The following is a 24,982-nucleotide window of genomic DNA, read 5'->3' as shown; positions in this document are numbered from 1 at the left end:
ATAGAGGGGGGTAATAAAAGCAAAGGAGGCTCCATCTAACATTATCAGTAATGAGGAACATGCAGGATGGTGCCGAGGGGGACACCATGACATTACTATCTGCAAATCAACATCTGCCTTTTTGCTGAAGCAAATTCACTGTGAGGAAGATTGAAGGGAGGGGGGTGTCTTTCAAATCAATCAAATCTGAAAATTGTAAAGCTATAATATATTCACAACAAAATAGCACATTTTTTTCTACTTTATTTGCCTTTTTCTCTGGGGTTTCATCTTTCACAGCAAGTCAAATGAATCTTATAGAGAGCGTGGAGGACGCAAAATCCACTTCTCTCATGCTCCTATTTTGATACTCTAGCCTGAAATGCAGGAAGTACTTAGAATTCTTCATGTCCAAGTTCATTTAAAACAGAAGGAAACTGAATGCTTCAGGGTCAGATCAATGATCAGTTTCATTTGGACTCTCCATGTCTCAGAGCTTCATAAGTAAGAAAATCCATTACCTTGACTCTTCAAGGCGGAAATCAAAATATAGAACAGTCCTTTAAAGGTAAGGGGTTTGTTTGATAAGATCAGAACTTCCTGCATGGATCTTTTTACAAAATTATCAAAGAGATGAGAAAAAGATGACAAAAAAAAAAATCATGTTTTTATAGAGTTTTCAGAACTGGGTTGTTGATAACGAGGCTTTGTTGACTGGATCTTGTGTCTGCCTGTTGTGTTTGGTGGATTCCTAAGCTTCATCACTCAGGTCTTCAATAATCATATAGCAGCAGTTTGTTAAAGACTTCTATAACATGTTTAATAATATTTCATTGATGGGGATGACTGACAGTTAAAAACAGAAATGGAACCATCCATCCATCCTCTGAACTCACTGTATTTTGAGTTGTGTAAGCCATCAACTCTAAATTTTAATTTCATGAAAACTAATAATTTTACAAGTAACAAATCACAGAACTTTTGTTAATTGATCCAATGCTTCACTTTTTGCAGTGTTGGGTCACAGGGCTGCTGGAGCCTATCCCAGCTACTGCAGAGTGAAGGTTGGTTACACTTTGAATTGGTCACCAGTCTGTCACAGGACCACAAACTCAAACTTAGTGTTAATTTAGACCTACAGAGTAATGAGGCAGGTCTTTGGACTGTGGGGGGAAGCCAGAGTACCTGAAGCAAACCAACAAGCTCACAAGAAGAACATGCAAACTTCACACAAAGTACCCAGCTGGGATTTGAACAAGGGCCTTCTCACTGTGAGGCTAGAGTGCCAACCGCTACACCAGCGTGCAACCCTGAGCAAATATCTGAAACTAGGTCTTAGTTTATGAAGCTTTAGATTTACAGATGCTCACCGTTCAGCTGCAGTAAATATTTGATACTTTCATTGTGCATAAAACGGGAATTACCTGAAATGACCTTGCTGTTTTGTCAAGACTGAAGCAACTTCTATGAAGATAAAAAGGATGAGAGTTTAATAATTACTGCTAGAACAAATTAGAGTATTTGAATTAATTTTTGTACAATATTTAATACAGTCAGAGAGTTTTATCAGCATCACTTTCTGTCATCCACTGCTCTTTGTAGCATGTGTCTGATGTCAGAGGGATCCCTTTGCGTTGTGTGTAAGCAGCATATGATTCATGAATCCATTCCCTTATTAAATCTCTGCAGTACGTAAATGACCCTTCTGGGCACATATAGGCTTGATGAACCAAAGACATCCATGAGCTGAGACAGGGAAGGAGTGAGCGAGGAGGAGGGAGAGATGCCTCAGAGCTCTTTGAGGAACATAGTTGTTAGTACTTTGCCCTCAGGGTGAAAGAGAAGTGGCTTTGAGGGCTGTGAAAAGCGCGGTTTGTTCCCAACCTAAAGGCGTGTTTAGCACCTTGTTGCGCGGCGGCTGTGCTTTTGAAGGATCAGTCTGGAACGCGCCACTAATTAAAGCTGTCATGGCCGGGTGCCTGCAGGGATAATGTTCTATTATTATAGTCATTTGTTTCAATTAAACGCTGGCTGATTTTACAATAGCAGCCAAGGACCTGTGTGAGTGAGCCATCACTCCAAACAAGATGGCTCCAGTCAAGCAGGGAGTGGGGAGGGAAATCTTGAGAGACACAGAGGCATTGATCACCCAGGGGTAAATTGGAGCAGAGAGGAACGGGACTGAGAAAGTGTCTGCAAGTGCACTTAGCTGTCCACTGTTTAAAGTCGGAATAAAAAAGCTGGACCGACTCTTATGGTGGCCCTGAAGTGCAAATCACTCAACATAAAAACGTATTAAAGATCACAACTAGAATTAAAAAACAAACAATAATAAACAACATTTTAGAAATAAAAACAAAATTTAAAAAAGATTGAATGATGACCTTTAATTTTTGACTTTTTTGAAAATGTGTCTTCAATGTCTGTATACTAATACAAGTTTCATGATTAGTACAGAGTATATCCAGTATCGCTTTATGCCAAATAACTTTCAGTTGTAATAATGGATGAACGTCATCATCCAACAAGTGATATCTCAAAGTACTTACCTACTAAAATAAAAATAAAAAAACAAAGTTTCTGAAAAAAAAGTTGACTATTTTTTTGTTTTTATCAAAATGAAATGTTAAAAAACAATAAGAAGAAACAGGACAAAGTAGGTAGTGTGGGATATCACTGATTGGATTATAGTTCATTGTTTTAAAGTTATTTGACAGGCTACGTTACTGGATATGCTCAGTGCTAATCATAAAACTTTTATTAGTATCTGGACACTGAAAAAACTTTAACATGATCATCCAATTAGTGACGTTCCATTCAGGGGGGGAGATAGGGCCAAGGGGGCTTTTTTTCATGATATGTTTTCTTTATCGCTAGTTTTTTCAAGTTATAAATCAGATGCCTTAATAAGAGCATGTGATGCCCGCTGGCCCCACACTGAAAAAAAAAATCTGTTGGATTTACTTAATTCAATAGTGGACATTGGTTGCACACAGATGTTTAGCTTTCACAGCAACTTAAACGCTCGAGTTAAATCAACACAAGTTAATTTCATTCAACAAAACTGATTACTTTGTGTTAAAAATATGTGATTAAGGCATGTTACCATAATGTAATTTGAGCTCTTGGATCAGTTTAATTTGTCACTATTCCATCACTTTATTTCAACACGATTCACACTATTTACTCCAAAACTCTTTGCTTACTTAAATACAACTTATTTTTTATATTTAAATTTTGAATGATATTCTAATGTCAAATACATCAGACCTTGAAATTAAAAATGTATTTTTTTTTCTAAGATAACTGCCTGTAAGAACTACTAATATTTCAAAAAAAAGGTCCTACCAGTAAAAAAAATACTTATTAAAATAAATCATTTATAGAACTGCAAATACCTTTCTGTTAAACTACTGGAATTGTTAACATTACTCATTTTTACTCAAATAAATAATAAAAATTAACACTTGCATGTCAAAGCTTTTATTCAAAAGCCACAACACAAAAATACTGTCAAAAATACAGCGAGTGTCCAAAATTTTAACACTGGTATTGTGACATCTTGATTCAAAACAGCCTTAGAAGTATTACAACTTTTTTTTTAAACTATAGGCTTTTTGAGCAGGTTTTGAGCAAAAGTGAGGTTGAGGGTACACATCAGTCCAAAGCATGGCGACATCCAAAACCACATCATGCAGGCCCTGCAGCACATTGATGCCTCCAAGATGATTCCAATGTCTTCTGACTCTGTACTTGAAGTTTGTTCCTCAGGACGTAAACCACCACGCCGGTGTCTTCAATGGCGTCGTTAACGGGCTCTTCATCCACTCCATATGCCAAAACAAACACAGTGACACCATGGACAAGATGTTAGTGAAGAAGAAATTTTAACTTTACAACATTTAACAAATACATAATATTTCCCAGAGTTGATGGTTAAAAATACAAATAAGCCCACATTTTCTTTAGTAATTGGAAACAAAATGAAGGACTGTAAAAAAAGATTTCTATAGGTCAACCGCTTGAAAAAAAAATCTTAAATAAACTACAAAGAAAGAGAAAATTAAGCTATGATTCACGTGCAAATATATACATACCACATATTCCTGGACCAGGTTTTCTGGATCTTCATCCATGTAAACACACGCTCCTTTAATAATGTCTTCTCGTCCAGCCTCTGCATCATTATGCTGGAAAAGAAAACATTTTTATTTTTCAACTCTAGTTGTACAACACAATTAGTATCACAATGTAAATCATTAAATCAATGAATATTTTGGTGCACAATTTTCAAATCTATGAATCAAATTAGTTTTGCCGCTTACAATTCTATGACACGATCAAAAATTCAAAATACCACTGCCAACATTAGTTATTATAAATGACAAATATTTTCCAAGTACTTACTTCCACGTCCAGCTGTACATACATCAGGTGTAGTGGGTCCACTGTGAATCACCACGGGAATCAGTCTGTCAGGGGATAAACATAATATTAAATACACAGTATTTTTTTAGTAAATAGAAATAGTTAGGCACATTTTCTATACATGTCCAAAATGTCTGTTTACGTTTCTCAAAAAATGAAAATAAATGTTTTTAAGAAACAAATATTTTTTTTCAGTGCTGAACTCAAATAATAAAGTTTTTCATGTTTTTTGCACAATTGTGAGATCAACATAAACTTTCTGTGAGGGAGGGTCATTGTTTAAAATGAGGAATTAATGTATTTGGTTCTTCAACCAAAAACACGTCATGTTTGTTTCACTTAAGAGTCCACCCCATACTGTTAAAAGTATCCCCCTTACAACTCCTCAAGCAGATTTTCTCTCAACATGCAGAAAATGTCTTCCCATGACGAGCAACAGCTCACTTGCATGCGTGTGGTATTTTTTATGTGTGCAGAGTGTTTCTTCCAAGTGCAGATACATTTTTTTTTTAATAATTGCCCATGCATTACAAAAAACAACTAGTGTGCAGATGACAAAACAATCGCTTTTTCATTGGCTTTTACTAAGTGGGTCGGTGTGAGTGCACTAGCTAGCTAGCTAGCTAGCAGTAACAGGTTTTGTTGTGGTTAGTCAGAGAATTAAGTTGTTTAAAAAAGGCAGAATTATTTATCAACGCTATTGGTAATATTGTAAAAATCTTACCTTTTCACTTTGAAGGTCTTTATTAGGGCCACTGAAAAGACGCCATGCCAGCCGATGTTCCCTCCACTGAGATTTCTTCTACTGAACTTTGGACCGTTACTCAGCATTTTGAATTTTTTTATCCATTTCCTTTTCCTGTTTTGAAGGAACTTAATTACATCAAATTTACTTTTTTAATTAAATCACTTTCAGTCTACATGATAGAAACAAGCATATTAAACAAGTTATTCAATCACATAGTTTTAACTTGTTTAAATGACATTAACAGAGAAAATATGAATAAATTGTGTTGCATTTACTACTTTAATTCGAGTAAATTTAAAGACTCTAGAAATCCTTTTTTTCAGTGCACCTCAAAAGGTTGAAGTGTTTGATTGACAGATTCTCGGACCAATCACTGCTTACTAACGTGGTCTGGTCTCAAAATAGCGAAATTGGGCGATATCCGTACCATGGAAAAATGGCGACTGAATTTATTTAATTTCGTTGGAACCTGAAATAAGAGTGTTGTTTTTTTCATTTCTATTCATGTCAATGGGCGCCATCTTGTCTGCAACCAGGTCTCCATTGCTAGGGGGGGAGAAAGCCCCCACCTCCTCATTTGACCCCTCAAATTTTGAGTGAATACTAGTATCAAAATTTACAAAGATTAAGAAATCATCAATACAAGCCTCTTTTAAGCATTAGTAATAGCTAAAAAGAACAGCTGTTTTAATATTAATAACAATTAATAAAACTGTTTCAAATTCATACTTTTGGTCTTTTCGTTTGTAATGCTCGTCTACTCTGCTGTTCTTCTTTGCCCCCTCGCGTTCCAAACTCTTCTGCCCTCTCCAAATAAAATGTTCTAGCTCCGCCCTACTACTTCCCATTTATGGTTTCATATTGTTTTTTTTTACTTTTCATTTTGATTTCTAGAAACTACTTTTGTTTTGTGAGACATTTCATTTTTACATGGTTTCTGATTTCTAAGATTATGCTTTTTTAATTGTCGTCATCTTTAATATGTTTTTGCGTTGAGTGATTTGTTGGTGTGATTTGCACTTCAGGGCCACCGTAGACTCCTGATCCCTGAAGCGCTTAATTAAAAGGTGACAAAGCCGATTTACAGTAGAAGGTGCTAACAAGTTGAAACACGAGGAGGACACCTAATGATTCTGTCTCATCAAAAGTTGCCTTTGTTGTGATGGCAAAGCTATAAAAGCAGCAAACCAATCGCCCGCCTTTATTTAAATCACCAAACAGATGGCACTCTGGTTTAATAATCATAAGGACATAGCAGAGTTAAGCTGTTGTGCTCTGGTTTCTCCTTGAAGCTGTGACCAGGGCGCTCTCCTCCTCTTCTCACATCTGTGTGCTGCTGGTCAAATCCCCTTAGCTAAATCAAATGGTGCAGGCAATCGGAGCGTCCGTGAAACCATTTCAAAGGTAAGGTCAGCAAGAGCAGGAGGAACAATGGCTTTGTGATATTCCATCTCTCACACAATGTGCTACACATAATTGGAAAGCCTTTGTTATTTGACTCCCATTTGACTATGATGTACAAGATGTGAATACAAACACGACAGGCGTTAAGAAAGGCGGGGGGACACACTCACACCAAGTTTCCTGCCTTTACATCACAGTTTAGATCAGCCTGGGTTCTACCAACTGAGAGCAATTTCTGACTTTGGAGATGGATTTGTCCACTTGAGGCTTTTTTTCACCTCCTTTTCTGTTTCTTGTTTGGTTTCCCATGATCCCTGTCTTTTTTGCTTTTCTCCAATAAATCCAACTTTTATCCATAATGTTAGCAGGTTTGAAATGAGAAGGAAAATGATGCAGTAAGTAGTATAACACACATTGTCAAATGAGTAATTAGCATGTTTTCCCAGTGTTTTTTTTAATTATGATTATGCCGTTTTTAGCTAAAATAAAAAAGCCTGTCGTTTTTTAAGACATTTTTTGGGAGAGCCTTGAGGGCGGGACTATTTGTAGTTAGCCTTTAAGCCTTTAAGTTAGCCTTTGGCCCAATTCTTCCCTTCCCCCTACCCCTCCATTTAGCCCTCCAAACGGAGAGTCTTGGAAAAACAGTGTCTCAAATTTTGGACGTCACTTTTGCTCAATGATATCACAATAGTCGCCTGTCAGCTAGCGTTGGCTTAACAACAGCGTTTGCATAACTTTAAAAAGATCATGCTACAACAAGAAGTAATTACTTACATTTAAATGTAAACCTCTGTGCTTTAGAGCGCAACCACGTGAAGTGCCACAGCACGACATGGAACTCCCTTGCGAGGAAGGGGCCTGTATCCCATCGCTTTGAGGGTAGGATATTAAAAAAATATATTTTGGACCCCACTTGCTCTTCACAAGCCCCTTTAAATGGAGGGGTGGGAAGAAGGGAAAAATTCGGATTGGGCCTTCAAGTTCACTAATATCCCATCAACCTTTTGTGTACGTTCTCTTCTGCTAGCTTATAGCATCTCCCAACCGCAAGCTAACATTAGCATGGCAAAAATATTTTAAGAATGGTGAGCAATACTGCTGCTAACCAGTTGTACAGTTATGAGCCCAATAAGAAAATGAAGACGTACATGGATCTATTTGTCAGCAAGTAAAGGATTTAGAATTGTAGCGGAGCAAGGAGACTTTAGCTTTACTGCATCACAAACCCAATATTTTTCAAACTGTGGGTTTTCCTCTGATGCAACATGATTTTAATAAAACAAAAATTCAGAAATACAGTTTTAATCTTGAGTTCTTTTATATATGTCCTCCATCATGAGAAAAAAGCTACAAGAACATGATAAAAACACCATTTCTATTGCAGTGGGGCTTTAAAAAGTCATCAGTTTTGATCTAAAGGAAGAGAGCGTTCACCAGCCAGACCGGACAGTTCCTCAGATGACACCATTAGGAATTAGCATGCAGTACCTATGGCAACCGGCAAACTGTGTCAGGTTCTTTCATAATATTTGCACAGCCATCTGCAGCTAGCTTTATTTAGCACGGGCTTGATGCCGCCGTCTGATAACATCATGCTTTTCTGTTCCTCGCACAGGTGAAAGCATCGTTTAAAAGCACTTAAGAGACATTATGGAAAAGGACAGAGGAATGACTGCTACAAGTACATTTTCACAGTGGGAGTGCTTTGAGTAACCTGCATTAGTTCTGTTATGGAGTATAAAGCTGGCTTTAGTCATACTTAGCGATAGGACTTTTATACAAATGTACGCCATCAGCTGCATACTTGTAGTTTATGCGTCTATGTTCTAATGACTCACTGCTTCATTAGTTAAGACAGAGCATGGGGCCTTAATGAAAACAGAACTAATGGGATGAGACACAAGAGTGAGTACAAATAACTACAAATGAAATAAACCTAAAATGATACTGCTGAGGTTGAGCTGGAAAGCGCTGGTGATGCTTTCTGAATTTTGCTTTATTTCTTTTTTTATTTTTAATTGGTTGACACTAAGTTGTGCAGCGATGTACCTTTCCTTTTGTGAACTCCTCTGCTCCTCCTTGTTTATATTAAACATGGTGTGACTCAGATTAAAGGGTGACAATTCTGCCTCCAGGCTGTTGCTATGGAAATGCATCTGCTATAGCTATGATAGGCCATTCATGTTTGATTAATTGGTTTCTCGTTGCCACTTGGTTTGTGAGGACTCCTAAAGAGCAAATCCATAGAAAATGGAAATAAATGATTATTTTTAAGTTCTTTTTACACTTATTTTTCTGAAGCTGATGATTTTTTTTTTTTTAGAAGTGTAGGAATGCATTCTAAACTATGATGGGGAAGTTCGGTGTATGGGGGTGGGGGGGTTAGAGCTCGGTTATTTGAAATGCAAAAGCAATGTCTTTGTTCACGGCTGGCTTTTGTGAGCAGCTGCTGAGGCAAACACAGAATCTAATGTCGTGTGAATATTATGAGTTTTCAAAGCAGGCCAGAGCCGCGCACAACATTACTTGGTGGAGCATTTTTACTCGAGCAATCTACTGGGACCAATTATGATTAGAGAGCCAAGCCTTCATCTCTGAACTTCTGCTCCTGTTTATCAAGACCTCATATGCTCAACCCTTTCAATTTGATCTTTTTAGCTCTCCACTAATGTGTAATGTATTATTTAACTCATAAATGTTTAAAGGAGCTTACAAATGCTAGTTCATCACTTTCTGATCTGTAAATTGCCAAACATTCCCATTTATGCCTTGCATTAAAAGCATCCTTTGGTGCTTGCTAATGTTCAGTCCGCATGAATCTTAAAGGAAAGCCTTTGATGCAGTTATCATTGCAGACTGAAGATGGTTAAGAGCAGAACTCGATGTGGTTTTGACTCTGTAATTACAGAGGGGTGTTCTCCATGCAGGAGGGGGTCCACTCTCCAGCTGGGAGCTGCAGTTTTGTTTCTATTTGCGCTTCCAGGTATCGCAAAAGGTGTTGTTTAACGTTGCACTTAGCGATATTTCTTCCTTTCCCAGCCGGCTGTGAGCACAATTCATTCACAGGGGGCTGATGGGATTGTTGATCAATACCATTGACTCAGTGATTGCTTTACCAGCTGCAAAGAGCTTTCATTTCTTAAGAATTAATTTTTGGAGGCAGAAGGTGAAGTCTTCCCTCCTTTACAGTGCTGGAGAGGTGCTCTCTGTGCCTGAAGATGCCATCAAAAGTCAACACAAATTAGAGATTCTCTCATCCAATAAAAAAGACTGTCTATGAATGTCATCGGGAAGAAAAGCTTAAATGAGCAGTTTTTTTTTTAATCTTTATTTATCTGGTTTTAGCTCTAAACGGTTGTTTGAAGCTACGTTCACACCAGGCTTGGCAACGTGCATCAAGTAATGCGCAAGCAATCACCCCCATGAAAAGTCTAAGTAAATGCACATAAATGTAGTTTTCACTTTCACAATTCTCTGGCCGTTTTCGTACTCTAATGATGAACAAAATGAGCATCCAGTGAACTTGCGTTGCAAGTTAAACCAGGTAGAACTTGCCGTCCCATCTAATTCACAGAAATATCAGTCGTTTAAAAATCAATCATGGAAGAGAGATTAGTAATTTTGGTTTGTGCCTGGCTGAAATTATATGACACCAAATCTTTCATACATCGGAATAGAGCTGTGAAAGGAAAAGCATTAATCATGAGATTTGCACGGCTTTGACATTTCACATGATATACGCTAGTAAACAGTTGGAAAAGGAAAAGAAGAGGTCATCCCTACTTGCTCAGTGTGAACGCCAATGGCTAAATGGGCATTCAAGAACTTACGTTTAGCGTATTTTGCAAGTTTAGCACATTTAGTGTGATTTATGGGTTTAGCAAGTATAGCGCATTTAGCACATTTTGTGGGTTTAGCACAATTAAAACACTTTTAGCGCATTTTGCGGATTTGGGGCATTTAGCGCATTTTACAGGTTTAGCATGTTTAACGCATTTAGCACATTTTGCGGGTTTAGCTTGTTTACCTTATTTAGCGTGATTCGGAACACATCTCACATACCTAGTGTGTTTGTAGCTTAGGAGGTTTTGTAGATATGAAAAACCTTGGATAAGTTTGATCAAGGAGCAGAATATATGAAGCTTACAATGTATCTCCTGATTTGTTTTGGTTTCTTGTTGCCAGAAAGAAAAATGTGTGAAACAGGGCTGCTCATTCCTGGTCCTCAAGATCTACCAACCTGACTGTTTTTCTACATATCCAAGCCTTGCTAGCAGCTGATTAGCTCGGTCAGTTGTCTCTGCATTCTTATTGAATGATCACACCTGGTCCAGGTAGTCAGCAGCAAGCTGACAGGGTGATAGATCTCGACGACCAGGAAGCCTGGTGTGAAGTGTCTGTTTTTCAAAAGATGGAGATAAAAGTTTGCTATAAGTTTTGAGCCAGTGCGAGGTTTACTCTATTCTGTATTTATTTCCAATGAGCACAAACTTAATGAAAAAAAAATGTTGTAACGTTTTGCACAACCCATAGCTATCCTCTTAAAGTTATTAACAATCGTGGCACATTTGGCAAGCTATTTCCACACTGAGTATTGGAGAAGATGGTAAAGTTGGTGTTCTTCTCTTGTCCCAGATGCAGGAGATGGCTTTGCACCACCACCAACAGCAACACCATCACCAGCAGCCCGACGGCGCTCTTTATGACCCCACCCGTAACCACCCCCTGATACACAACTCACCTTCGATACTGCCAAACCCCATGAGTGCACTGACCCAGCTAAACCCTCAGGTCAGCCGGAGTGCACTGCCTCACGGTTCCCCCTCACCTCCTGGAAGTAAATCAGCCACACCTTCCCCTTCAAGCTCCAATCAGGAGGAGGAGACTGATCCTCATTCGAAGGTACTGATGTGGCTTCTCTGGCTTTGCATTGGTAAAGGTGGAGAAAAGGGGCTGGCAGTGCTTTGTTTAGATTGTTTACAAAGCTAAGAGGTGAGATTTTGGGGAATTAGGAGGTTTGTGGGGTTTTTATTGGCTGCCTGGGAAATGACATGGGCTTTGCTGAGTTGTTGTGTAATAATGTTGAGGTTGAGCTCTAATTGAGGGTTGGACCGGTACTTCCCCCTTTTTTATGAATAATATTAACCAGTATATAGTTTTTTTTTCACGTGAACAAACATTTGAACAAAAAAATGTTTTTAGAGAGATTTTTATAAATACTTATAAGCACCGTTTTTGCTTGCTGATAATATCTTTTGACACCTTCTAAAAATGTATTTATGCTTTAATTAATACCCAACATGCAGTGCCATATTTTTATTATTATTTTGGTTAAAATTTAGTCTCAACTAGACTGAATTTTATGTTTTGTTTTGTTTTTGTATTTAAATATTTTAGAAAATCATAAAATTAGTTGAGCATCAATGAGGTTCATTGCCAGAGAAATTGTATGCTCACTTCACAAAAACCCTAGAAAAGTATAAGGATTTGTCTGTATTAATAGCACTTCCCTGCCAACCTTGAATAATCAGCACTCAAATAAAAATACATAACAATAAACATTTCACATCTTTGTTCATAATTCTTACAAATTCGATGATATTATTAAAAACATTAGCACTGTCTGTTGGATAAAAAATGACACAAAACTATAATTAAGAAATAAAGACACCGTTTTGTGACTAAAAATGGTTGTTCTTTTTCTTGCATAGACTATAACTTTAATTTAAAGGTTCACATGTTTTTGTGTTTGAGGAAATGACATATTTAACCAGTTAGCTAATTTTTGTTGCTGTTTGCTAATTTTGTTTCCTTTCAAAGGATAATGTTTTGATAGCTTTACACTGAAGTTAATCATATAGGCCTCATATTTTTGGTTTTGTTTTTTTATTTTAAGCACCTTTAGATATTCTATTACCCTTTTTTGTTCTTTATATTTTATTATTGGCTAGCAAACAAATTGGTACAGTTTCTATCAGTTATGCTAACATGCTGTGAAAGCTTAAACCAAAAAAGTATTATATGATGGTCATGTTCACCAAAGAGGTTGAAGTCTAGGGATGCATGGTGGCACAATGGTTAGCCGTTGTTCAAGTCCCAGTTGAGACCTTTCTGGGTGGAGTTTGCATGTTCTCCCCACGCATGCATAGTGTTTCCAAAAACAATCCAAAAACATGCTTCATAGGTGAATTATGGACTCTAAATTGTCCCTAGGTGTGAATATATGTGTTTATGGGTGTGTAGTTGTGGCCCTGGACAGACTGGCGACCTGTCCAGAGTCTACCCTACCTTTGCTCATCAGTGGTTGGATAGGCTCCAGCAACCCTGTGACCCCATAAAAGATAAAACGGTTTCACAAAATGGATTAAAGGCTAATAGGCTAGTAATACTTGTGGTAATGCCCATTCAAGAAACCCCTTCTATTGAAAAATCTATATAAATGCATGTTTCTGGCTTCCGCGTTCAAAACTCTTGTGTTCTACGACCACTTACAGGCCCTGTGTACAAATGTGGGTTGAAAGTTAAACTATGTTGAACTTTGACCAATCAGGAACTCATATTTTCAGTGACATACAGAAGGAACCCCTTCTAATTAGGCATCACAAGCCTGGTGAACATAGCTTAATAGTTGTTGCTCTAAATATATAAAAACACACATTTGCAGTCTTACTTTACATATACTTCTTCATATCTGACTGATGCTTGTGTAGCTTGATTTTGTTACTAGTAATGTGGAGAACAGTTCTCAGAAATTGCCCAGCATTTCAGTGGATTTGTCTTTACGTCTAGCAGGCAGAATACAAATGAGAGTGTAATTAAAACGGCCATTTTTTTTCTTTTTCCTTTTTCATTGTGTTTTAGACTCGTCTCTGCATTCAGTTGCTGGTTAGCAGTGGTACAGTATGACAAGATGGGGAACCTTTACTTTAAATATATATATATATATATATTCCTGTCTCTATACATATATCTTCTGTACTTCTCAGTGCAAGTGTGAATAAAAACGATTACCATCTCTGCTATCACTAAGTAATTCCGTTTGCTCTTTCCAATTTATTTTGAGACCACATCAAAGCCAGAGCAGATACATCAGGCAATTTAAAATTCTTTTCACCCCTGGCATAAGAAGTCTGAATTTATGACTTGCTGAGCAACAGCAAAATGAAGATTTGAGAAGTTCTGATAAATTCAGCAGCACCTGTTATATTTTTTTTGTAGGATGTACAGTGTGTGTGTTGTGGGGGGGTCACTGCTGTTAGGTGTGTGAGAATTGCTGTCAGTGAAACATTGCTGCAATATTCAAAGTTTGCTTATTTGAACAGAGGAATTGAATTATGAAGTTAATGAAGTTTGAAAGTCTCACCTGGACCTAGTGTTATAACCGTTCATATGAAATGTAATTATTCATTCTCGTTTATTTTTTTTTCTCTACTCACAATGTGTTTGAAATCAGTGTACTCAATTTCAGTGTCAATAAACTGTTTTTTTTTTTTTGTGCGCTGATGCTCTTTCAGATCACAGGGGAGAAGCGGCCATCTTCGGAGATCATGAAGCCCAAGCCCAAACCCCCAAAGAAGAAGAAGAAGAAGGACCCCAACGAACCGACGAAGCCCGTGTCAGCGTACGCCCTGTTCTTCAGGGACACCCAGGCGGCCATCAAGGGGCAGAACCCCAACGCCACCTTTGGAGACGTCTCCAAAATCGTGGCCTCCATGTGGGACGGACTGGGGGAGGAGCAGAAACAGGTACGTCCAGACGCTCAAGACGCCGAGCAACAAACGGCAGAATGTAAACATTCAAAGAAAGAAATGATGGATGATTTTAATTCTGTTCCACACAGGACTAAACACTCAGAAAGGTTAGGAAAATAACATAAAAATGAGTCTTGTGTTTGATCTTCAAATCTGAAGATATCAGTCTGTACAAGTTTTCAAGTTTTGTATTACATTTTTTAAATTGTTTTGTTTTTAATTGTGGAAGATATTTCTCTGAGTGTTGAGGTTGCAGTTCCCTGATTTAGGCCACTATTGTGAAAAACCAGGAAGCACTAAACTACTTTTTTTAATCTTTAAAATGAGAAAAATCTATATTTAAAGGTATGAAATGTTACTTTTTAAAACTAATTAACAAATATTTACGAAGTCGGTAAACTACCTACCAATACAACAGTAATATTTTTTAGAAGGAGTCAAATCTTTACATTTACTTTCACTGGACTAATTGTGTTTTTACTCTTAGCAACCTTAAATTATGAGGGTTTTTTTCACTTTAAGGGTCAGAAAATGACACCTGTGCAGAAATACATTTTTATCTACTAATTATTACATGTTTAAATCTTAGAATCTTGATGCACCTAATTGTATTTCAACCTTTTCGACTATTTTTGTGTGTTTTGATGGGGTGAAATGAGCAGAAAAATGAGACAGTCTGATGATCATGCTCAGACTCATATTTTTAGAATATCCAGTCAGGCCACAGCTCATTGGGTGTCAAATAAAGGCACCTGTCTCCATGACAAAGTGCAGCCCATTCTCCACAGCCCCAGCCTCCATCCGCTGAACCCCATCCAGCATGTGTCTCTTTCTCCTCCCACCGAACCGACTTCATACGCTGGACTTTGGAGGCCGTCTGTCCCTTTTATTTGCAGTTAATTTCTGCCGCCTTCACAGAGGCTCTTCACCATGAATCTTCATTTCGCCACTGACACTCTTGAATGTGAATTCCTCATTTCCTGTCCTTTTATTTATATCTGTTGCCTGGTGATTTGATCATGCTGGGAATACAAGATTAGCAATTGCCTTGTCCTTGGTTTTGCCTCAAGGACATCTGCTCCAGAAATGTTATTGTTTGTGCTCCTTAACTCTTCGCATCCTGGCTTCTCTTTCACTTTATGTTTCTCTGCACCCCCTCTCTCTCTTATCAAAGGTGCGTTTGTCCTTCACAGTTGAACCCAGGAACAAAAAAAAAAAACGAGGCTAACAAAACGACAGCTCCACTTATTAAAAAAAAAAAAGAAAAAACAATCCCCCCTCCATTTAGCGTGTCACTCCACGGCTAATTTTTTGATTTGTTTGTGCATTCATGTGTTTAATCAAACGTGTCACCTCGCAGGACACATAATTAACTTGAGGTAATGATGCCATTATGCAATAAAATATAGCACCCCGTCTGGGCAATAACCTTGTGATTGCTCTAATTATTCTCACAGACTTGCAGAGTATTTATTACAGTGCAGCAAATGCATGAAATCTGAAAACGGAATAAATTCATCCTTCCTAACAGTAATCATACAGATCTATACTCTAATATTTAAAAAATATGGAAGAAAAGATTGTTTTTTTTTCCAACTCGGTTCTTTAAAGTCATCTTTTGATCTGCTTTCGAAGCATTTCCAGTGGTCTTTAATTATGATTATGTCGCTTTTAGCCAGAAAAATGTTGTTTTCTTAGGGTATATTCAGACTGGACGCCAGTGTTGGTGTTACAAAGTGACAAATTACTGTAATTTAATTACTTTTGTCAATAACGGAGGAACTACAGTTCAAGCTTTGGTAAGAAATGACAGTTGCTAGACTAGGGAAACCCTCATTACTTTGTTACTTAGATTTTGTAGGCTCCGCCTTTTTCTCTCAATTTATTGAGCAGTGGCAAAGACCACATATGTTGTAACTTTGTGTCATTTTTCACACTCCTGTCTGATTTCTGATGAAGCCAGGTTATATCTTAAACCATGTTAATAGTTTGTACTAGATCATTGCTTTAAAAAGAGGATCTTGTTTTCTTGTTTTTTGTTTTTCCCTGAAAATGTGTTTATGAGTGGAAAAAAAAAGTAACGAATAGTAAATTACTTTTTAAAATGAGCAATTTCATTACAATTTCATCCAGTAACCAAAGTAAAGTAATCAATACCTGTTTTAAAATAATTTACCCAACACTCTTGGACACATTTGGTCCGCTTAAAGCAAACCAAAGTTCATTTCCCCCGATAATCCTAAACAAAGTTTCAGTTTCAGTCTGAATACAAGCAAGCGAACTGGTCCGGGACTAGGAACCGCTCTCGGACCAATCTTTCAAGGTGGTCTCCAATCGAACTGAACTTCAGTTTGCTCTGAGATTCTTCAGTCTGAATACGATCCGTTTAGGGAGCAAACTGAACCAAAACAGCCACCATAGCTTCTTACATTGATTTTCCCACATTTTATATGTCGTAAACACTTATTAGCGTACCTCGTAGCCATAGTGTCCCCAATAACCGCCTTGCAGCCGCACCAAAGAAGCAGTAAGAAGTGTCTTTGAAAGTTTTGAATAAGTGAACAATCTTGATAAGTCCTTGCAAACTGCAGCATCTCCATCTTTCTCTTTTTGCTCTGACCCGTCCTGTAACTGTTGGCCAATGACCGAAGAGATCTTTAGTCACCTGGTTTTGTTTACAAGCTTTGATCCAAAATAGAAATCTCCCAATCTGACCAGGTTTAGGACATGATACGGACCAACTTAAGCAGACTCAGTCCAGAACAAATAATGTTTCTAGTCTGAAAAAGACATGATTTCTGCCCTTTGACACCAGAACTCAAGTGTTTATGTTTTTTGATTTACTGTAATGTTTTAATTGTTAACATGATCAACGTAATTCCAACCGTACCATTTCGAGCCACTATTATTTATTTTTTTTAATCCTATTTCACTTCTACAGTCTTTTAGCAAATGCATTTTTTCATCTGCTCCTGATTCACAGTGGTTTAATACCCACAAACAACCTAGAATTGTATTAAAAATACAAAAAACCCACAATTTCTGGGTCTTTCAAATGTTTCAAAATCCACATTTGACGTGCACTGGTGTGCTTTTTTTGATACGTCGTCTTCGTGGGCTGTCATGTCATCTCCATGGGTTTGAGTCAGACCTCGTGGAGCCACGCAGGAGCTCCAGAATGTAAACGCCACCCTTCCTCTGCAGCCAGCAGCTTCTTTTTAACTGAATTGGAGCTCCTGTTTTCAATTACCTATAGCTGCACTGCAACTTGCCATCAAGCATTTAAATGGGGTTTGTTTTTTTTTTTTTTTGATAGAAAACGATACAAAGTTTTTTTTATTTCCTGTGATTTCTTTTGTTAAGCTCCAGCTTGTGTTCTGGCACATTCTGCAGTATTATCCTGGAGCGTGGCAGAACAAAGTCTCCTTTTTTTTTTTTTTTTAGATGCATGTTTATGCTCATATTTTGTTTTTTATTAAAATGTTTTTACAGCAGTACAGCACTTTTTTTCACTTTCTATTCCCAGAGGCCTTTGCTTTATAGAACAAGATCAATGCGTTGTTGGACTGCGTTGTTCCTGAAGGTGACTTCTTGTTAAAGCTGCCCCAGAAAACAAAAGATTTATTTTTTCTTTTCTTTTTCTGGGAAAAAAAGAGGAACAGTTGCAACTTTTTTTTTCTAGTAGTGATCTGGAACAGTAATGAAGGGACAGATCTTAGCTGAAGTGACTGTTCTTTGGATACTGGTAAAAGGTCAGCATAAAAAAGGAATGTTGTCATAATTTTGATCTGCATCAATTTAATTCCAAGTATTTTTTAGTTTTATTTTCCCCAGTAAACTTATTTTGGTGCTGTTCTTCTCCTGCGCTCACCCATTGCTCACCCATCTCTCAGTCTTGCGGTTGCAGGCTAATCACTCCCTCAGTGTCAGCGGGGTGCAGGGTTATTGTCTCCTGTAATTAACTGGTTATCAAACAAGAACAATTCATTAAGGTACAATTAGGGGGCTAATTCAGGCGGGACACCTCGGTCAGGATGGCGGCGGAGGCGCCGTACAGCTTTGTTATTCTTAATTCCCACTGACCTGCAGCCTCTGACGGCTTCAGACGTTAATGAATAGGCGCACTTTGGAATAATTAGACATCCTTAGGCTCCGTCGTTTATTTAAAAGTGTCTGTCGCCGCATGAGTCGTTTGCCGCGCGAAATTAATTTGAAACGAAAACTGCTGGGAGTAGTTTGAGGTTATTAGAGGGGTGCATGTGAACGTGTCGGCGTGTAATAGGTGCGTTTGTTTGTTTTTAAAAGCCTGTTTTATTTATAAAAGCTGGAAAACTGACAGGAAAAAAAGGAACGGTATCATAAATAGGGATGAATGATGGAGTAAACAGCATTTGTTTGACTAAGAGATTGTATCCTCTCGTCTCGTTTGTGTGCTTGTGTGGCATCACATGAATGCTTAATAGTGATTCTTTTAAAAGAGATGACCCTCCCTGTTCGTGCAGCCACAGACAGCCTCACAGAGGATCAGTAATTACCATTTGCTCGAGCAAAAACAGCCTTCGTATTAAAACTGAGACAAACAGAGTCTTCCTCATTGATTTAAGGGCGGACTTTTGCCACTTCCTGCATCAAAAAGGCAGCAATTTGAAGGAGTCTTTGAGCGACGTCTGATGGAATTCACTTGTCTAAACGCAACTCCTAATGCAGTTTTAAAGTCTCCCTATGACAATTTTTTTATTTTAAAAAACATTCCTAGCAGTGAGGTTCACAGCTGGTGAGGCACTGACGTCATCAGTCAGATGTACAAACTTTAGGAAGGGGCTGATTCGCCGCATTGTTTAGAAACATTAAATACATTTTTATATAAACAAATACATAAAGAACTTGAAAGCTCTGACACTATCAGGCAACACTGCCTAAAGAGCAGCTTATTCACCATTTGACAACAGATAAGATAAAATTTCAATTTAACATTTTACTTCTGTTTACAAACTATAGCATAAAAAAAACACTAAAATTGTTGTTATTGACTTACTTATGAATGAAGTCTGTGCTGCTCCTTCTGAAGAAACACGATGAATGTTCTGTTTGTAGAAGTCTTCCTTTTCTTTCTTCAGCGTTAAAAGTCTCTCTGTCTCAGTGGAGATCATTACCAATGACGTGTCTAAACAAATTCTTAAGTTTAGGGGTTTAAAAACCAAATTCTCCATTTAGAAATTGATGCTAAACAACATTAAAGCGTACTGGACGGCTGCACTTGTTTTGCTATCGCTAAATCTACTATTTTTTAGCCGCGGTGTCACATACACTCTCTGGGCTCACCAGCGCCCTCTGCTGGTGGCATGCATATTGTGGTGAGGCAGGCGAACTGTCTCCCGCACCTGCTGTGTTTTTGAAGCGCATTTTTAGCGGATAAAAATACTAAATGAGTCCAAAACTGAAACCAATGTAATTAGAAATATAGCAAGAGATAATCAAACCAGGGCAATTTAAAAGAAATCGCATTTTATGATGATAGAAGGACCGAGCGACAGCCTCAACCAGCGCTGTCTGGCGTATTTGGACAGGAAACTCGAAAATTTGCTGCCTTTTTTTATTTATCTATTTATTATTATCATTTTTTATTTATTTATTTTTTAACCAAGAAACTTTGAATACTCAAAAAAAAAAAATGGTAATCATAGAAAATAACATTTGATTTTTTATTTTAAAAAGTATATTCATCTTATTGGATTTATGCATTTTTTAGCTATATTTTGCTGGTGAGGCTCAGCCTCACCTGCCTCACCTGCCTCCTATGACTCACTGATTCCCAGTAGTGTTTTAATTATGATTATGAAGTTTTTAACCTAAACCCCACAACCTAAATGTCTTAAAAAGTCATTGTTCATGTTGTTTTGAAGCCTCTGTTTCTTAAATCTCCTCTGAGGGGGCGTGGCTTTTGGAGCTAAGTAGCCCGCCAGTGATACCTCCTGTCTGATTATGATAGCTCTGTGTCTCACTAGTGTAAATCTTCACCGCTGCTACATAAAACTGTCTGGCAATATTGGTAATGTCCAGCTGTATCGTTTTGATGTTAGCTCAGACGAGGAAGTTAAGAGCTTCATGGACCGAACTTCCTCCAAAATCCAGATTCTTTCTCTTTCCAGTTCACCAAAGACTCTTTTAGCTAACTCTCCAATGTTTATTGATGTTGCTTTGATCAATACATTCAATCCATTGGTTTGTTCAGAGCAGAGTTCTTAAAGCTAACATCAAAATGCTCTTTGATTGATTTAAAATCCTTTACAACTGCAGTCAAATGAACCGTTCGCATTTCTGTGGTCACATCAAGAAGTTCCATGGAGTCTCGTGGAGATTTCAGCGTTCTCAGTCCTGCTACCGTAAGTATTGGATGAAACTCTCACAAAAAATCCCGTGACGGCTGATTTGAGCACAGAAATGTGAACGGCGGCTCATTTAACTGCAGTAAATGAGAAGATGAAATCTTCTCTTCACCTGTATCTGAGCTGGACACGCCAGCCGGACCAGATGAGGGGTTTAGCGCATGGGCAGTATAGCTGTTGTGACCTAAAGAAAGCTCATGAATTCAAACAGACAGTTTGGCTCACAGCAATTTAAAAGGAGAAATATTCAGAAATGCAAAAATGAAATTATTTCTTAATACATTTGTTCTCTTTCAGAGAAAAATGTCACACATACATGTTAAAAACTCAAAAAACATGATTTTCATCAGAGGGGAACTTCCATTTTTTCTTTTGTTTTTTCTTCCTCTTCTTCCCTTTTCTAGTGAATGATTTGCTGGGATATTATAGGAGGCAAGCAACAGCCCTAATGGAAAGCAGTACACAAAGTGACAAACAGCTTCTACATTTTTACAAAATCTCTCTTGACATTTCATTTCTAAAAATTTCAAAGTAAATGAGTCGCTAATACGCACGCCACTAAATCTCCTTGACCCGAGGACTGTGCTATTCTTATGAGGCCAACATTTGGTTCAGAGGGGTCATCATGGTCCTATTTCTGTTTTTAAATGTTGTTGTTGTGTTTCCCCCTGCAGAGCTACAAGAGGAAAACAGAGGCTGCTAAGAAGGAGTACCTGAAAGCCCTGGCCGCCTACAGAGCCAGCCTGGTTTCCAAGGTAACAGTGGGGGTCACATCTTTGATATACATGGGTCAGCGGTGATATAAGGGATGATAAATTAGACAGAATTCCTCTTAGTCTCATTTCAAGGAAAAGGTCCACTAGCTGCTGCAGCAGCACGTTTGTGTGTTTTTGTGTGTGTGTGTGGGTGAGTGGCTTTGCATGTGCTCAGAAGAGAGCAGTGAAAATTAGGCCTGAAACACACCTGATTTATAACCCGGGGAGAACGGGGAAGGTAGAAGTCCTGACGGTTGTGTGTTTGCGAGCGTGCTCATCAGTGTGCGCGTGTGAGAGTGGGAGTGGACATCATTTGGTGTTTGTGTCCTCCCCAGTGGGCTGCTAATGTGTTGGCTGAGGTTTGCTCACACCTACTGCTCCCCCTTTGAAGCAGGTTCGAACATATTCTTCACTCAAAAAATAAATAAAAAATACAAGAAACATTCTAGAATGTGTGTATTTAAATACCGTGGATGTTCAAACTATAAATTGCATTAGCATATAGCTAGCACCTCCTCTTCCTCCTCCCTCCTCCCCCCCGGGTTGCAGCGCCACACTTCCTCTCATGCTCATGGGCCGAAAACAAGCACCTTGATTAAAGCATGAATAGTTAATTCATCAGCCTCTTCAGTGCTGCACACTTTCTACTAAAAACCACTATTCTCATCGCTTGTCTTTTGTGCAATTAGACATTCATGGCAGAGCTCCTACACACAGGCTTGATTGATGCCATATGCTGGTAGATTGCTAGTCAAGAAAATTTGACTGACAAAAATAAAACCTGCAAAACCTTCACTTCACTTCACTCATTCAGGAGCAGCCAATCTGAATGCAGGACTGCGTCTCATCATTCAGCACGACTCCCTCTTCTTTTAATTATCAGTGAAGGAGTCTTTTCAGAGGGAATGGAGCTGGGTGGAACTGAATGTAATCGCTGGATCATTTAAAAAGATTTACATTCTCACTGTGCACCTGTTGCCTTTTTGTTCCGTGACACTCAGGGAAAAAGAAAAGTTTGATTGCAGCTATATGTCACATCTTCAATGCCCGTCGGAATTAAAACCTTCCCCGTAGGAAATGCTTTTTAAAAAAAAAAAAAGTTTTAAAGTGAGGGGTAAGAAACATAAAGCGTTGCAGTAAAGGAAATGTGCTTCTGCCGAAACTTTATTTAGACTGTAAATATGACAGATTGCAAAAGCAGAACATATTATAAGCATGCATGATGTAATATTTTCACATTAGGTTGTTAAAAAAAAGTTAATTTTGCTTAAATTCTATAGATTGTTCCTACAATTGAAACCGGCTGCATGGTGATGCAGTGATTGGAGATCTTGCCAGATTGCAAAGAAGACCCAGGTTCAAATTCTGCATGTTCTCCTCATGCATGAGTGAGGTTTTCCCACAATCCAAAAACATGCTTTATAGGCAGTGGAAGAGTTAGAGCATATCATATGGGGGGGGGGCAGAAGATGTTTGGAAGTGTGGCAGATGAGAACCATTGTTTGTCTCAGCTTGAAGTTGGATGGATGGATGGATGGACGGATGGATCAATGGATATATGGATGGACGGATGTATGGATGGATATATGGATGGATGGATGGATGGATATATGGATGGACGGATGGATGGACGGATAGATGGGCGGATGGATGGATGGATGGATGGATGGATATATGGATGGATGGATGGATATATGGATATATGGATGGATAGATGGGCAGATGGATGGATGGATATATGGATGGATAGATGGGCGGATGGATGGATGGATGGATATATGGATAGATGGATGGATAGATGGGCGGATGGATGGATGGATATATGGATGGATGGATGGATAGATGGGCGGATGGATGGATGGATGGATATATGGATAGATGGATGGATGGGTGTTGTTGCTGCTGCTGCTGCTATTTTTCTTTTCTCTAATTGAGGTGATAGTTTCCCATGGCAAAAAAGTAGTCTGTTTTAAGAGTACTACAAGTATACTTAGTCTGTCCTATAACGGAGGCAGTAAACTTGAAATTTACTTTTTTTATACTATCTTTACATTGTAAGCTAAAAATGTTCCAATTGAATCTGAAGGAGTATTCAGTTAGTAGTTAGTATACATCCTACGCTACACGTGCATGATCTATAGTAGACTTCTAAACTTCTACTCAAGTAACTACATGTGCACTACTTTTTGCTAAGGGTTAGTATATCTCTTGAGAAAGTTTCCTCTAAAGCAGGAGACACAACTAGTTATGGATCAGTTTCATCACTAAATAAATATCAGCTCCATGTGTAAGAAAGAGATGAAAGCAAATTCTCATCTTGATGGATGTGTATATTCTTCATGGATACAGAACCTGCGCTAACTGATGTTGCACTTATTTATGATCAAATACATTATAACACAGTGTTTGCTGTGATTGACAGGAAGCAGAACTAGTGTTCAGGAACGTCTCTAAAACGGTTGTTATGCTGTCAAGTCTGTATTTCTTTGGGGTTCTAAAGTGCTTCACATTAAGTCCTGAGCTGTCATCCGTTCAATACCTGAAACTACGCAAAACAGCAAAGTAAGAGGCCAGACTGCTGAGCAGCTCAACCTGTTGTCAAGCAAGAAGCGAAAATCCTTTCACCTTCAATGTCATTGTTCAAAGAAGAGTGAAGGACGTCCAACAGAACACAACAACCTTCTCCCTTTTCAAATTTGTTATGTTTTGTTCACCGAAGCATACATTTAAATTATTTTTCCATTCTTTTCAAACACTTGTAATATAGTGGCTATATTACTCAGTCAGTTTATTGTCAAACTTCTTTATGTTTTTGTTTGTTTGCGAGGACAAAAACACATTTGTTTTACAGCTGAAAGTGATGTTTTCTCTTTGAAAAGACCAGGTTTGGATTCCAAAGAATGAGAACAATTTTAGCTCCAAAAAAAGGAGGTTGTGTTCCTGCTTTTAAAGCAAAAAAAAAAAAAAAAATTGTTTTAATTCAGCCCTATTGTCCTCTTTTCTGACATGTGTTATGATAGCAATAATGAATGAGGAGGAACAAGAATTAAACTTGTAAAACAGGAAGGTGTTAGGAAAAAGGGAGATGCAAAGCAATGTAGAACATGTAGCCATTGAAAGCACGATGAAAGTTAAATCAGGTCAATCTTAGACCTATCAGAGACTTAGATTTGGAAGGAACCATTGACTGTATAAGAGAACTGGAAATAGTGAGTATGATGTCATCCACAGAAAATTACTTACTTCAGTTTTGAATGAAATGAGTCACCTTTTCTTCGCCATACAGTCATCGCCATGTTGGAACTAGAAATCGTCCTACTCCCACGCTTCTCCCTACCCCTATATATAGCCCTCCAAACGGAGAATTGTGGAAAATATTCCTTGTTTCCACTGAGCAGTACGTACTAGTTCAGGATTTTGAGCGTATTCATTATAAAACTGACCCATTAAGCCAGACTGAATCTTACGATTTTTGGCCCTCCGTTGATTGTAGGTCCATAAGAAAATGTAACGGTCTGGTTAGCACTGAGT

General features: G+C 38.2%; 1 protein-coding gene across 2 annotated transcripts in view; it reads left to right on the top strand.

Annotated features, from left to right (window-relative positions):
• Positions 1-24,982, top strand: part of tox2 (TOX high mobility group box family member 2) — a 117,965-nt gene that overhangs the window by 90,159 nt on the left and 2,824 nt on the right. Inside the window, exons 2-4 of one of the 2 annotated variants that reach the window (XM_036212002.1) lie at positions 11,195-11,461; positions 14,074-14,304; positions 21,371-21,451. In XM_036212002.1, coding sequence (XP_036067895.1) covers positions 11,195-11,461; positions 14,074-14,304; positions 21,371-21,451 — 579 coding nt within the window. The remainder of the gene's footprint in view (positions 1-11,194; positions 11,462-14,073; positions 14,305-21,370; positions 21,452-24,982) is intronic. The other variant, XM_024270707.2, reaches the window with a different exon arrangement.

Source organism: Oryzias melastigma, linkage group LG5, assembly GCF_002922805.2.
Source record: "Oryzias melastigma strain HK-1 linkage group LG5, ASM292280v2, whole genome shotgun sequence".
NCBI lineage: Eukaryota > Metazoa > Chordata > Actinopteri > Beloniformes > Adrianichthyidae > Oryzias > Oryzias melastigma.
The sequence above is the reverse complement of the archived record's forward strand: the minus strand, read 5'-3'. Positions and strand labels throughout refer to the sequence as shown.